Source organism: Hesperophylax consimilis, chromosome 20, assembly GCF_061612785.1.
Source record: "Hesperophylax consimilis isolate HC1 chromosome 20, BYU_Hcon_1.0, whole genome shotgun sequence".
NCBI lineage: Eukaryota > Metazoa > Arthropoda > Insecta > Trichoptera > Limnephilidae > Hesperophylax > Hesperophylax consimilis.
This window is the reverse complement of record NC_142855.1, coordinates 22,289,379-22,304,046: the sequence shown is the minus strand read 5'-3', so window position 1 is coordinate 22,304,046 and position 14,668 is coordinate 22,289,379. Positions and strand designations below refer to the sequence as shown.

Below are 14,668 nucleotides of genomic sequence, written 5' to 3'. Positions count from 1 at the left end.
CAGCAGACACATACCTAGACGGATGACGAACCTCGTGCTGGCGTTGTTGGTGGACGCGGTGCACTCTTTCGCTGCAGCAGCTGGTCCAGTTTCTTCACCACCTAGGATTCTTGCTGCAGAGTCTCCATCTTCTATCTTCGTGTCACCTGTTCCTGTATTTCATCACATGTTCATGTACTTCATTTTATTCAACTTAATTTAACTTTTTTTGTAATATTTATATTTTTGTAATACCTGCATCAACTGTAAAGCGCCCCTGAGTTGATATTTCACAAAAGCGGCGCTATAAAAATTGTCCAATAAATAAATGAAAATATGTTATTATAAACTATTTGTCATAATGTATTATGTGTAAAGAAATGAGAATAAATAAAGTTAAAAAAAAAAATATATATATATATATTATGTTAAACCGAAAATTATGGAATAAACGATGAATAGATTAATTAAACCACAGGAAGCAGTTTATATTGAAGTTTTAATTATTTATAAGTTACATATTAGGCCACACGTATACTTGATATATGCACAATGATATTCACAAGTAAAATGTACGGCTAGGAAATGTTGCAATACAGGCGTGAATACATTATGGCCCAGTAAACAAAGCAATCAAAATTAGTTAATCTCGAAACAGCGACACTCAAATTATTGTATTTGCATAAACCTATCTTATAAAATATCGGGGTTATTTTACACTAAAGCACCGGAAAAGTTGAGAACTTTCTAAGATTTTAAAAATAAACTCGAAGCGCTTAAAAAAAGCAGTTGGCGGACACTAGAGCTCATTACATTAGCTCTTACTGATAATTTTCTCAAGAGGAAACTTTGTCAGTGGAAACTTGTTAATCTGAGACGAAAAAAACCCAAACGTCTTGAAATTTTAATTTCTTTTTAAAAGTAACGAGAGATATGAATAAATTAATTAAACAAAAGAACACAGAAGAAAATTTCAAAACATGATTGTGCTTACCTATGACAGTCAAATTCTTCGACATTTTTCTGATTATCTTGGATGGAAAAATGAAAAAAAACATATGTTTGAATATTTTTAAAACACGATATCAAACCATTCATAATAATAACTCAATGTAATAGATTAAATTTATTCATTTTGTGGGTCTTTTTTTTCTTTTTTCAGTGACATGGTTATTACAGTTATTAGATATGTTAACACCGCCAAGCTAGGCACATGCCTGTGTTGTGGTGGTTGATTTCATATACAGTACATTAAAATAATAAATCAAATATGAGATATAGAAGAAATTAAAATAAGTATAAAAAGTATATAATTTAGTATCGCATAAAGAAATGAGTATTTTTTTTAGTTATTTGTGAAGGCAGACATGTATGCCAATAAAGCGATCGCAACGAACACTCTAACGAACCATTTAAAGTCTTTTGCTTTTGATTGCGAAATCAAGTCACAAACTGACGTTTACTACAATAAGCAATATTATGGTAAAAAGTTCACTTCAAACTTGAACTTACGTTGGTAGTAAACTTAGATCGAATTGAATGTATGTTTGTATGACCGCAACATTACATGGCATTATATTTTTTATCACGAAGAACTTAAGCAAGCAACATTTGAATATATTACATAACGTATTGGTTTACGATCATATTCACGATGTTGGACAACTGTCATGAGAAGTGAAACTCTAAGCTAATGAGCTTTCAGCTACAACGATTGTTTTCTATGAGAAAACGTGACGGTTTCAAATGGGTTTCAGGGCCAGACCAAAGTTATATGCCCCTGTCTACCTTAGGCAGGCTAGCACATCACGACGCATCATCGTGGCCACGCCAATCTCACAACACATTATCTGTAGATGTGACAGGTGTGTATGGGATGATGCGTGTAGCTTAATCTGTCATCCTCTAAGGCTTTAGAAATATTACGTTAAATTATGCGCGCATGATTTGAGCATGGTATATTCGTATTATGTGTTGGGGTGACACACTACGCTATAATCTTAATCAGGAGAGGGGGTGAGATCAATAGGGGAACTGCTGCAGAATATCAATTCTGTGTATGGGATCTGTCACTTTTACAGATGACAGCCGCGTAAATACAGCGCTCCGAAAAATTTTCTGACCCCTATTCCTGCGTAGGTATATCGTCGCCACTCCCACACCTATAACACAACATCTTTTTAGGTGTGACAGGTCTGTATAGCGAGCAATATATAGTTATGTAAAACGCGATGTTGTAAATGCAGGTTTGTATCAGTGATTTATTTATTATGGTCGAATGTCTACAGTGATTACGAAAAAAAATCAGTAGAGTGAAATACAATAGTCTATCATTTGGTAATAAAAATATTCAGTCTGGGAATGGCATATGAAAGGTAGCATTAGACGTGTTTGATAACTGTTTTCTATCAAATCACACAATTTTGTCATTCATGTACCCGTAGGAATATGTTGTTACCATTATGTGAATGGTTTTTCTGTAGTGTGTGTGCGAACGTTGTGTCTAGTTAAGTTAGTTTCATTAGAACATGTGTAGCTACAGTAAGAGCATGAAAATGGTTTTTCTTTAGTATGAGTACGAATGTGTAAAATTAGGTGTGTTTTTCTGGAACATGAATAGCTACAGTAAGAGCACGAAAGTGGCTTTTCTTTCGTATGAGTGCGAATGTGTACAGATAAGGTTGACTTGCGTGAAAATGAAGAGTTACAGTAAGAACATGAGAATGATTTTTCTTTAGTATGAGTACGCTCATGTCTAGTTAAGTTCGACTTGTGTGAACCTGAGTAATTACAGTAAGAACACGAGAATGGTTTTTCCTTAGTATGAGTACGCTGGTGTCTAGTTAAGGATGACTTGTGTGAACCTGTATAGTTACAGTAAGAACACGAGAATGGTTTTTCCTTAGTGTGAGTGCGAGTGTGTATAGATAACCGTGACTTACATGAAGATGAATAGTTACAGTATGAGCATGAGAATGGTGTTTCCTTACGATGTGAACGCTCGTGTATAGTTAAATGTAGCTTCCGTGAACATGCATAGTCACAGTAAGAGCATAAGAATGGTCTTTTGATAGAATGAGAGTCCAAATGAGCCATTAAGCTAGAATTCGAAGTAAGTTTCTTGTTACATTTAGAGCATAGGAAATATTTAGAATTTTTAGATTCTTTTTCATTGCATGTTTGATGAACAGAAATTATGTTATTTACGTCCAGTGCTGCACCTAGAAAAAAAAAACAAGATAAAAATTTCATTGTCACATCTAAGCACAACTTTGTGTACAGAGCAGCGAGAAGAAAGGAAGGTTTATTTTATTATGTTTCACTTATATATATTTTTAGGTACGTTAGAATTATTTTGAATGTGGGTTTCCCCGGCTGCTTTACTTGTGCTAATGATCTTTATTTAGAGAATTGGGTTCATCAATTACCTACTTGAACGTGAATAAATTTCAAGTCAAATCGAATTCATATTTCAATACCGCGGGTGAGGGTGGGTCAGTAAGTGGGTTAAGAGGTAAGAAGACCTTGGAATATTTACATGTCGGTGATATTAGTTTCCCAAATTTTCGCAGCGTCGGGTGCAACACATTTAAAATATAAGAACAAGAAAATACTTTGGCGAAAATTTTATTAAAACGTTCCTTCTTATCCAATTCCGCCGTCTTCATCCAGTCATATTATAGGGCATTGAATTTTTAAAAGGGATGGGAATACTATACAACATTTCATAAATCTTGAAATAAAATTGTATATTTGTTTAAAAACTAAACCCTACCAAAACCTGGCTAACTTTGCCAAATTTAGTTGAATGAACAACCAAGAAGTAACGTTCTTTACAATTTCATGGAAAAGAGCACGGTTCTTTACAACAACTTTTATTAAATTTATCGTTGAAAAACACTTACGTATTAAAATACTTAGGACGGGTTGTTTCGGAGAATTTGAACAATTCATCAAATTTCAACATCCACTTTCAGGCTCTGTGAAAGACTTTTTCAAGTTCTGTTTTTAGTTCAGTTCTTTCAAGTAACTAGCCTATAATGATATAATAACAGAACTTGAATAGGACTTTCACAGAACTTTAAAATCAACGTTGAAATTTGATGAATTGTTCAAATTCTCCGAAACAACTCGTCCTTGATGTTAGCTATTTATCACTCATAAAGGGATCGGTTCATAAAATTTTAAATAAAACACATAAATTTGGATCTGCAGCCAAAAAAAACCCAACCAAACTGAATAAATATTTTTAATCAAAAGGAATCACAAATATCTAGTACGGATATGGGTTATTTATTAATTTGTGTTATGATTGATAATATATAAGCCAATAAAGATTTCTATTTCGCATGGTTTGAGAGGCTATCGTTAATTGTAATTAAAAAAAATTCTTGCTAGTATTATGAAATATAAGTTAAAAAATAAAACATTGTTAAAAGGGCGTTTAAAAATTAGAAATTCAAATTTAACTCGGTCGTTTGTAATTTTAATTCATTCCTATCTAGAGATTTCTTCGATATTAATTAACCAACATTAAATATTGAAACACGTGTAGTTCCATTTGCAATACACACAAACCGTAACCCTAAAAATTTTGGCTTTATCGTGCACGGCTTGCATAAAATTTACAAAAAATATAATATAACTTTTTACTTTTTCACTGCAATGTTCTTACTTACACACAATATATGTGCGTATAATACAGGGTTTTCGAATAAGAGGTGTTATTTTGATATTCAATCGTAAAAGATCAATGGTTTCGTTGCTTGTGTGGCACGTAGCGCCGTCTTGTTAAAAGTAAACGTGGTCCAGATCAATACCATCCAATTCCGGCCATAAAAATCATTAATCATCTCTCGATAGCGCAATCCATTCACCGTAACTGTTGCTAGAGCCTCATTTTCTAAAAAGTAAGGTCCAATGACTCTGCCAGACCATAAACTGCACCAAACAGTCACACGTTGAAAAGAGAGGCTTTTCAACAATAACTCTTGGGTTTTCCGAGCCCCAGATGCGACAATTTTGCTTGTTGACGAAGCCACCGAGGTGGAAATGGGCCTCATCACTCAAGATGATTTGCATTTGATTCACGCAAGTGAATTTTAATAATTTCAATGTGTTGTTGAAGCGTGTATCGTTCCATTTTTATTAATGACGTAGTTTCTACTTGTCAAATGTCAAAAAATGACAGCTTCAAAAGTAACATCTACCGAAATAGCGGGCTATTCAAAATAACACCTTTTATTGGAAAACCCTGTATAGAACTGATAAATAACTATAACAATGTACTGTACACTCCTCTTCCAAACAAATGCTAACGCATCCATGAAAGAACAGTATTAGAAGCTAAAATTATGCAAAAATCTAAATTCAATCCTTTTTTCCATGTACGCATTAATTTTATTTCTTTAATAATAATAATAAATAAGACATTCATTCACCGCGCTGCAGAAATGTTTAACACTTTATATAGTGATTTCGATTTATTTAAAACAGCACCTCACATTTTCAAACCCAAAATCAATAAATAACATTCATACAATACATATAACTCAACACAGACTAGATCCATAATATTTTTCCTTTACCACCTTTTCATCCCATCCCCGTAGTCTAGTGTAACTCTTTTGTCTAGTACATTCACAAAATAATTAAGATACATCAGTGAAAACTTCTTATGGGTTTGATTAATTATACATATTTCACTGCACATTTTAAAACACCATAACTACTGGTTTTCCAAAATAAAATAAACTAAAACATAATAATGGGGTGCCGAAAGCCGACATGTCACGTCACGGGCCACGGAGAAACTTTCCCTTCATTTTTAGGGAACATCTCGTCAACCATACGTATATAAATTGTTACGTTTATATAATAATATTTGGTTTTACCCGAGGTGCTGTGCTGCAAGCATTCCGTTTTAATGTTTTGAAGTTCGATATCAATTTCTGAATACGAAATTTCACATCCTTTATTCCTTGGTTGTGCTTTGATGGTGAGTTCCTCAAGATTAGAATGCTTCGTCGTAATTGTTTCACCTGATAATAGAAAAATCTTTATTAAAAATGACAATCATGAATCAACGATCAATCAATCAATGACGAAGTATGCCTTTACAATAATTTGAAACTGTAATGGTACTACTCCCCATCTCAAACACGAGAAAAGATTTCTCAATTGAGATTGGTAGTAAAGTTTAAAAAACCAAATAGTTTGTAATAAGAATAAGAAACGCAAATGAATTACATACACATATGAATAAATTATTAAGCTGCGTATTCAGGGACTGTTTCCATAACATTGATGATGTTAATGTTGCATCTTGCTTAACGGAAATAGTCTCAGGTGTGCCCCAGGAGTCGAATCTTGGACCACTCTTATTTAATATTTATATAAATGACATTTACGTATGCTTTAAAAATTGTTACATGAAATGACACGAAAATTTATAAAGCTATACAGTGTTCACCCGATTGTATGGAATTTCAAATTGATCTTGATAATTTGTGCGTATACTGTGAATCAAATTTATTGTCCTTAAACATATCTAAGTGTCACTCGATTACGTTTACTAGAAATAAAAACAAAATCATATATTCATACAACTTGAACAACAAACCTTTACAACCTATGTCTAAGTGTAAAGATCTAGGTGTTTACTTAGATAGCAAATTAATTTTTGACAAGCACATTGAACACATTATTTCAAAATCCTACAGAATGCTAGGTTTCTTATGAGGAATATGCAAAGTTTTCAAAAGTGCTAAGACTCTAGAAATGTTGTTTTGTTCATTGGTCAGAAGTCTACTGGAGTATACTTCCACAATATGGAATTCTCAATATAAGGTATACATAGATTTAGTAAAAAGTATACAGAATAAATTTTCGAAACATTTACTCAAGAAATACAACAATACTACAAATAATATGTTAACTTTAGAAAAAAGACGCACATTGTCAGACCTGGTGTTTCTACATAATCTGCTAATAAAATCGATAGTCCCGAATTGCTATCCGTCATTGGTTTAAAACAAGTTTAAATGTTCCAACGAGGCGAACCAGGCACACTACACTTTTTCATATTGAAGCCAACAATACCAATGCAGCAAAAACCTCAGTAATTACTCGCGCAATCACAACTTACGCCCACTACGAAAAATTACTACATTTAGACATCTTTCATGATTCCTTTCTAACATACAAAACTAACTTATTAAATTTCTTAGCATGACATATTTCAAAAATATTTTCACATCATTTTTCAAAACTTCTACGTATTAACAGTCAATTACAATTCGTGGGCTTATTATAATTATTGTTTTCAATTCATTTATTATTATCTATCTACACACTTCCTTCCTTTTAGAACAATCTCATGCGAAATTGCGTAATGATATTGTATGGACATACGTAATATGTACTACAACTATGTAATAACGAAAAATATCCTTAACTGTATCTTAATGTACTGTAATATAATATATAAAACATAATATATAAAATTACATAACGATGACATAATGTATATGGCCATTTCGCCATTTAGTTTAAAGTTACTAAACTCATAACTTATAATAATTTTGCTCGTTCAGTGCACATAACCTCAAAAAGGGGTAAACGATAACAACGGAAATACGGTTTTACCTGCCATTTTGTGAATTCTTTCAGAGTGTTCCAAGGATTCTTTTTTAATGATTAGGAGGTTGTTTTCAATTTCTGAAAACGAAATTTCACTTTCTTCTCTTTCTTTATTCCCTGGTTCTGTTTTGATGGTGACTCCCTTTAAATTAGAATGCTCTGCTGTACTTGTTTCACCTGATAACAAAAAATCTGTAGTAAAAATAATCTTCTTAAACGGAGTTATGTTGTTTAACTTTCGATGAGCAGTGATGCAAACTACAAATGACAATCATCAATCATCACTAAATGCTTTACGGAGTAGAATGGTTGTTTCGAGATTCTCTCATATTTATATCCATTTGTCCACCTTTCTAACCTTAACCATGTATTTTGAGAGAGCGTATGAGGAGATTGACCAAAAGGGGCAATACAAAAGAAGAGGAACGATGTTGTATTGTATAAGGTTAAGACGAGACAATACCGTAAAATAAATCCAGAATCTTAACGACATAAGCGAAGCAGCCTTGCACAAAAACATGTAACGCGCGGCCTGTTGTATTGGCAGGGCCGCCGACAGCTAATCTGGGCCCCAAGTCTAGTAGACTATACCGGGCCCCCTCCCCACAACTTACCGGGGGGGGGGGGGTGAGATAACAATTAATAAGTTCATGCTTACCTGCTACTGCTAGGAATACTACTTCATTACCTTTTCTTATACCATTATACCAATCATTCGAATTTAGCATAATTATTCAATGGAAATGTTTAAAAAGTTATGGTGAATACTCAAAATAAAATACTTGTGTTTCTTGTTTGTATGTATTTACATATTCTTCGTTAATCAAGATATCTTGAGGCATTACACAAGGACTAGCAAGGAAATAAGATTAAACAAAAAGGACAAAACGAATACGCAAAACAGTTTGCTGTACAAAGGAATTAAGTTATATAACACACTACCAGAAACTCTAAAGTCCTCACCAATTGAAAAGTTCAAGATGTATTGTAGGAGCTACATAAAACAAGAAAAAATATAGTGAATTTGAAATATTATAATTAATTAACTGCAATATGAAATATTATAATTAATTAGAAATTGGTAACCTTAAATGTACAAATTACTAAAATAAAATTCAAATAAAAAAATATATTATAACAACACAGATACGTTAGTAATGGAATACTAAATTGGAATATTTTTAAAATTATAGTAAAAACTCCACAAACTATAAAAAAATAATGTAGGCAAATAAAAATTGTCATCTAAAATTTTGCTTTTCTACTTTTCTTGTTTGCAAAGCTAGTTATAACATCATCAAAATCCAAGTTTCTGGCCAGACCATTTTCTAAAGATAACATTCCCAAACTTGTTAAACGTTCTTGACCCATTGTGGAACGCAAAAAGTTTTTCGGTTTTTTGGTTTGAAAGAGTATTTAGTAACTGCAGTGGATTTAAATGTTCTGAAAAGTTTCCTGGTTGAATAGTTTTTAAGTGTTCAATTTCCAAAAGCGTTTCTTCTTCAGATACATCAGTTTTATAGAGATCACACCAGTTTTTCACCCTTTCTTTTAGTTCTTCTTGAGTCATACTTGGGTATTGCCAAAGAAACTTAAACAATTCATTAATATTGTTGACAGCTTTGTATCTTCGGGTCAAGTTTCCAATGACACTGTCAAACAACCCATAAAAAACATTAATTTTAAAGTTCTCTTCTGGGCAATCAATCTGTTTTTCATGACTTTTATCAGCCAAAACTTTTGTCTTTTTTATTTATTTTGGGAGTTCTTGTGAAATTCAAATATTTTCAGCTACAAGTTTACACTCTTCTAATATTCTAGTCCACTTAGAACGAAGGGTAGATAGGTTTTCAACTAAGTGTTGCAAATTGACAACTTCCACGTCCAGAGTTGCTTGTCTCGCTTGCAAAACTACACTCCAGGAGTTTATTTCAGACAACACTTTAAACCATGTCGTAGACATAAGTAGACATTCAAATGTATTCATATACTGTTCAATGCCCTTAATTTCGGCCAAAGTTTGAGGAGTGAGATAAAGCTCTTTAATCTTACTAAGAGCAACTTTCAGTCCTAGAAAGTCTAGTCCTAGGCTTGTGCTAGAACTAGAACAGGAAGAACTTTTAATAAAAAAACTATCACATGTTTTCTGACCTTTTCTTGACAACGTTTCTCGTTTCTCCATCTCCTTTCTTTTCAAGGCCCCTGACTTGTGCTGATAGCGATAGCTCATTATTAGTGTTATATGAATGAGTCGCTTCGTTCTTCACTTAAAACTTCACAATGACACAACGCCACAACGATCACTTTACTTCAAACAGTTCAAACGAAACACTACTTAACCTGACTAAACCATAAAACCATACCAAACTCAGCGCGCAGCGATTCCGCTATGACTGTCGCCGACGGATTGCCGACGCGACGGTCTGCCGATCGGGTCGGTAGGGCCCGGGGGTGAGTATGAGCGGGGGCGCGGCGGGCGGCTGCATCGCCCCTCCCACAGCGGGCCGGCCGGTATGGCGTGCTTGTAGCTTGAGCTGTGAGTGGCACGCTCTGAGAGCGTGTTCACACACATGCGTGGGATGACATAATTCAGCATATCGCTCGCCATATATTCCAATTTGGAATGTACGGCGAACGTTATGCCGAAATACGCTATCCCTCGCATATTATAGCTGTGTGCTGTGTGTGAACACGCTCTGACAGTTGGGCCTACGGAGCGTGCGAGCCTGGGCGCCCGGCCCACGTCCGTTCCTAGTGTCATTGGCATTTTTTAGTAAAATATCCGGGCCCCGTCCCGGGCCCCCCTTAGGCCCGGGCCCCAAGTTTCGGACTTGGCTAACGTGCCCTCTCGGCGGCCCTGTGTATTGGACATACTTGCGGTTGAATTTGCCCTGTCAAAAATTAAATAAAATGATAAAATGGGAATTTTAACGATATTAAATAAAAATAAAATGGGAATTTTAACGATATAAGTGCTGAAGTTGTGTTAAATAAAATGGGAATTTTAACGATATAAGTGCTGAAGTTGTGTAAAAACAATATACGGCGAGTAGCCCGGCGTAATGGACGGACCTACGGTCGATTTTTCACTAGCAGGCCTGGAAAATCGATCGTTTCGTGAGGTTTATTTTAATTATTTATTATGAACGTATTACTAAATTCTCAAATGTTTCTAGAGTGATTCATATGGAAGTTACTAATTAATCGTTTAGAAAAATAAAACCTGGTGCTTACAGCTATTTGATAGTTAAAAATACGTTTTATAAAATTTTCAAACAGTTTTAAATAAAATATTTGAATGGTAAGGAACTGCCTTTATCAATCTTATATATAAATAACTTACATTCGTAGGAATCCCTTTAAAAACCTTTGAGATTTTAGTAACAGGTTCGTTTCAAATAATGAAAATGTGAGGTTCGTGTAAACCCCCGTTTAAGAGTGACATACACAATGCGATCGTAAACACGCTAATGCAGCCACGCTAAAACCTGACGTATTTTTAATCGATTACATTTTTGCGCCTGTCAAGTCAAGTATTACAAATTCACTGATATTTATGCATTTATATTTGTTAGAATTTTGTTTGAAGAAAACTGAAAACAATCCAAGAAATAAGAATTCAAATAGGCCCTTGAGAACGATAATTGTTTAATTATTGCAGTGATCAAAAAATACCTGAAACATTTTCGGAAATTGATTCCGAGCATTCGTTTTTGATGAAAGGATTATTTATGCCAGTTTCCGTAAAAATCACACCAGCAGTTTCTTCCGCGCTTGTGTATGGTTCTAACTTGATGGAGATGGATTCCATGCTTCTACGTTAGGGCTTGGTAGTTTATTTACATCTGAAATCAATAATTATTATTAATTATTGGTAATTATTCGGAATCGCTGGACAAGGATTATGTGAAATATTTAAAAAAAAAACCTTCTGATTTACCTTAATCACTATAAAAGGAATCTGACTGCATTTGGGATATTTTTAATTTTAATTTTTAATTACGTAAATCGAAAATTCACTTTCATTATATGGGATGACAGCTGGAATGCTTTCTGTTGATAAAATTTTCTTTTGTTTACATTCCTGATACGAGTGGCTATATTTTTTACCATGTGCAAATACTAGTTAGGTACTATTTTAGCAAAACTCGAAAAATAAAATAAAGATATTTAGGTATGTTTTATAAAATAGAAAAATTAAAAAAGGTGAGGTTATTATAGGTTAGGTTGGATCATTATAGGTTAGGTTGGTTTATTATTAGGATTTAGGTTAGGTTAGGATAGATTGGATATTATAGGTTAGGTAGGATTATTATTAGGATATAGGCTAGGTTAGGTTAGGTTGGATTATTATAGGTTAGGTTGGATTATTGTAGGTTAAGTTTGATTATTATAGGTTAGGTTGGATTATTATTAGGATATAGGTTAGGTTAAGTTAGGTTGGATTATTATAGGTTAGGTTGGATTATTATTAGGATATAGGTTAGGTTAAGTTAGGTTGGATTATTATAGGTTAGGTTGGATTATTATTAGGATATAGGTTAGGTTAGGTTAGGTTGGATTATTATTAGGATAAAGGTTAGGTTAGGTTAGGTTGGATTATTATTAGGATATAGGTTAGGTTGGATTATTATAGGTTAGGTTAGGTTGGATTATTATTAGGATATAGGTTAGGTTGGATTATTATAGGTTAGGTTAGGTGAGGTTGGATTATTATAGGTTAGGTAGGATTATTATTAGGATATAGGTTAGATTAGGTTAGGTTGGATTATTATAGGTTTGGTTGGTTTAGGTTTGATTATAATAGGTTAGGTTAGGTTAGTTTAGGTTTGATTATTATAGGTTAGGTTACTATAGTTTAGGTTAAATAAAACAATAATTATAATATTACCTAAATATAAATAATTTAAGTTTTATAAGTAACATAAAAATATTTTATTTTTCGAGTTTGGCCAAAACAGTACCTAACTAGAATTTGCATTCCGAAATGATTCAAATTCTAGCTACTCGTATCAAGAATACCAACCAGAGAAAATGTCATCAACAGAAATCATTCCAGCTGTCATCCCATACAACGAAAGTGAATTTTCGATTTACGTAATTAAAAATTAAAATGCTAAAATTAAAAAATATCCCAAATGCAGTCAGATTCCTTTTATAGTAATTAAGGTAAATCAGAAGGTTTTATTTAAAAATATTTCATATAATCCTTGTCCAGCGATTCCGAATATTTACCAAAAATTCAACAGCTGCAACAGGTTTATTTAATTCAAATAAATGGAGATCTGCAATAAAGAACCAAAATAATACTGCAAGTATAACCTCGGCGTTAATGATACACTTAAGATCGTATTGCGAATGCTATTACCCTAACCAACCAGAATTCAGCTTTTTTTATAAATTGTCCAATTTGACCGATCACGCATACGTTACTTCTGTATGGTAAGGATAGGTTAGGTAAAAGGAGACACGTACAATACGATAGTGGATATGTTGATACAGCTGCGTAAAAGCTCGACGCTTTGTTTGAATTTTGGACATACTTTCTAATGCATGTACATATTTGACGTCTTTAAAACAGTGTAAAAGAGTAAACAGCTTAGAATAGCGCGGCAAAGTTTAACACAAAATGTTTTACATTTCGCCGCATTCGAAATCGTGTTAAGAGTAAGGTAATGTAGCGAATATAAATCCACAAACTATTATTAGTTGTAAATAAGTTTACAATTGCCATTCCCAAATGACACCTGTTTTGCTCCGGAACAACACGATTTGCCGTTGTATTGTAAAATGTTAAGCGATATAGGTATTACTATGTTGGCCTCGTTATAAAGTCAAACTTTATAACGAGGTTGAAGGATTTCTTGACGCAAGGTTTACGAATTGGCGGAAATATACTAACTGATGATAACCAACAAAAAAGTGACAGAAAGCGGCCGGCCATAGAGACGAAGGAATTAAGAAATTAATTGTTTGCATGGTGAAATCTCAGTGTTGCCACTTTCAACAATAATCGAAACAAAACACAACTACTGGGAAAATTGTAACCGATTACCCGGTAGCATTTATATTCGTAAATACAATATTATGACATGTTATACATTATGGTATGTTTCAGCAACGCTCAGATGCTCCAAAAATGATGCTGAAAAAACGCCTAATCAGAATTGGTTAAATTCAGGTGCTTTGAATATTCTGTTTTTTTTAAATAAATATTTCATATTAAAATATTTCTTTATTTTAAATAAGTGGGATAGGTAGATATAACAAGTAGTCATAATTTCATTGTATAATTTATTATTTATTTTATTTAAGTTTTAATCCAGCAGGACTGGGAGGAAAGTGCAATCCCAGTCTGCCATATTACATGAAATGCAGTAAAACAGGGAAACAATTAAATAAAGTAAAAAATTATAAAAAACGAAATAAGATAAAACAAAGAGAAAAAAATATATTAGGCAGGTACCTAAACATAAAATTAAAATATAAATCAAAAATAAAATAATCATATAAATAGGTGATACAATAAAAACAATTAGATTAAATTATGATAACTTTTAAAGCAATTCATTTTTAACATTAAAAATATGCAGCTCTTTTCTCTTAATCGTCATTTCTTTTATAGCAGGGTCGCCGAGACTATCTGAAAAGAATGCGCTCGATTGAAGAAAAAAGACTTTTTTAAGTAAACATTTCAATATATTTTTAAGTTACTAGAATGTTCGGGAACGTTCATATCTGCTACCCGCATCACATTGGAACCTACTGGTAACGACGGCGAAATGATGCTGCTGGAATCATAGCGAACCCACTGGCCTATCTACTTGCGAATGCACGGATTTTTATCGAACGCATTTGCGCCTTGGCCTTGGACAATTTCCCTGGCATGCGTCCCCACGCACCTAGACCCTACAACATCTTCCATCTCTTGCGCATCTGCCGACCAGGAAAATCATACCTTCTGCTCTCTTAATTCACGCTGGAATACCACGAAGACTCAACGTCATCTCCAGTGCTGAACACCATATTTAAGTCCAGTTTCCACCAA

The 14,668-nt window shown here is 33.5% G+C and overlaps 1 protein-coding gene across 2 annotated transcripts; it reads right to left on the bottom strand.

Moving 5' to 3' along the window:
• Window positions 1-1,447: 1,447 nt before the first annotated feature.
• On the bottom strand, window positions 1,448-13,527 carry LOC149414342 (uncharacterized). Of its 2 annotated transcripts, XM_089643893.1 has the most exons (6): window positions 13,321-13,522; window positions 11,296-11,465; window positions 7,627-7,797; window positions 5,874-6,020; window positions 3,187-3,200; window positions 1,448-3,079 (listed from the first exon to the last, which is right to left on the bottom strand). In XM_089643893.1, the coding sequence occupies exons 2-6, from the start codon at window positions 11,429-11,431 to the stop codon at window positions 3,020-3,022; spliced, it is 528 nt and encodes a 175-aa protein (XP_089500019.1). In that variant the 5' UTR covers window positions 11,432-11,465; window positions 13,321-13,522; the 3' UTR covers window positions 1,448-3,019. The 2 variants fall into 2 exon arrangements, with proteins under 2 accessions (XP_089500019.1, XP_089500018.1); XM_089643892.1 differs by having other exon boundaries at window positions 1,448-3,200; window positions 13,434-13,527.
• Between the last annotated feature and the right edge of the window lie 1,141 nt (window positions 13,528-14,668).

Coding starts and splice junctions, on each gene's coding strand:
- LOC149414342 (XM_089643892.1), bottom strand. CDS start 11,431: ATGGAATCCATCTCCATCAAGTTAGAACCATACACAAGCGCGGAAGAA. Junction 6,021..7,626: donor AAGAATTCACAAAATGGCAG/GTAAAACCGTAT, acceptor TTCTATTATCAG/GTGAAACAATTACGACGAAG. Junction 3,201..5,873: donor CTTGCAGCACAGCACCTCGG/GTAAAACCAAAT, acceptor TTTTTTTTCTAG/GTGCAGCACTGGACGTAAAT.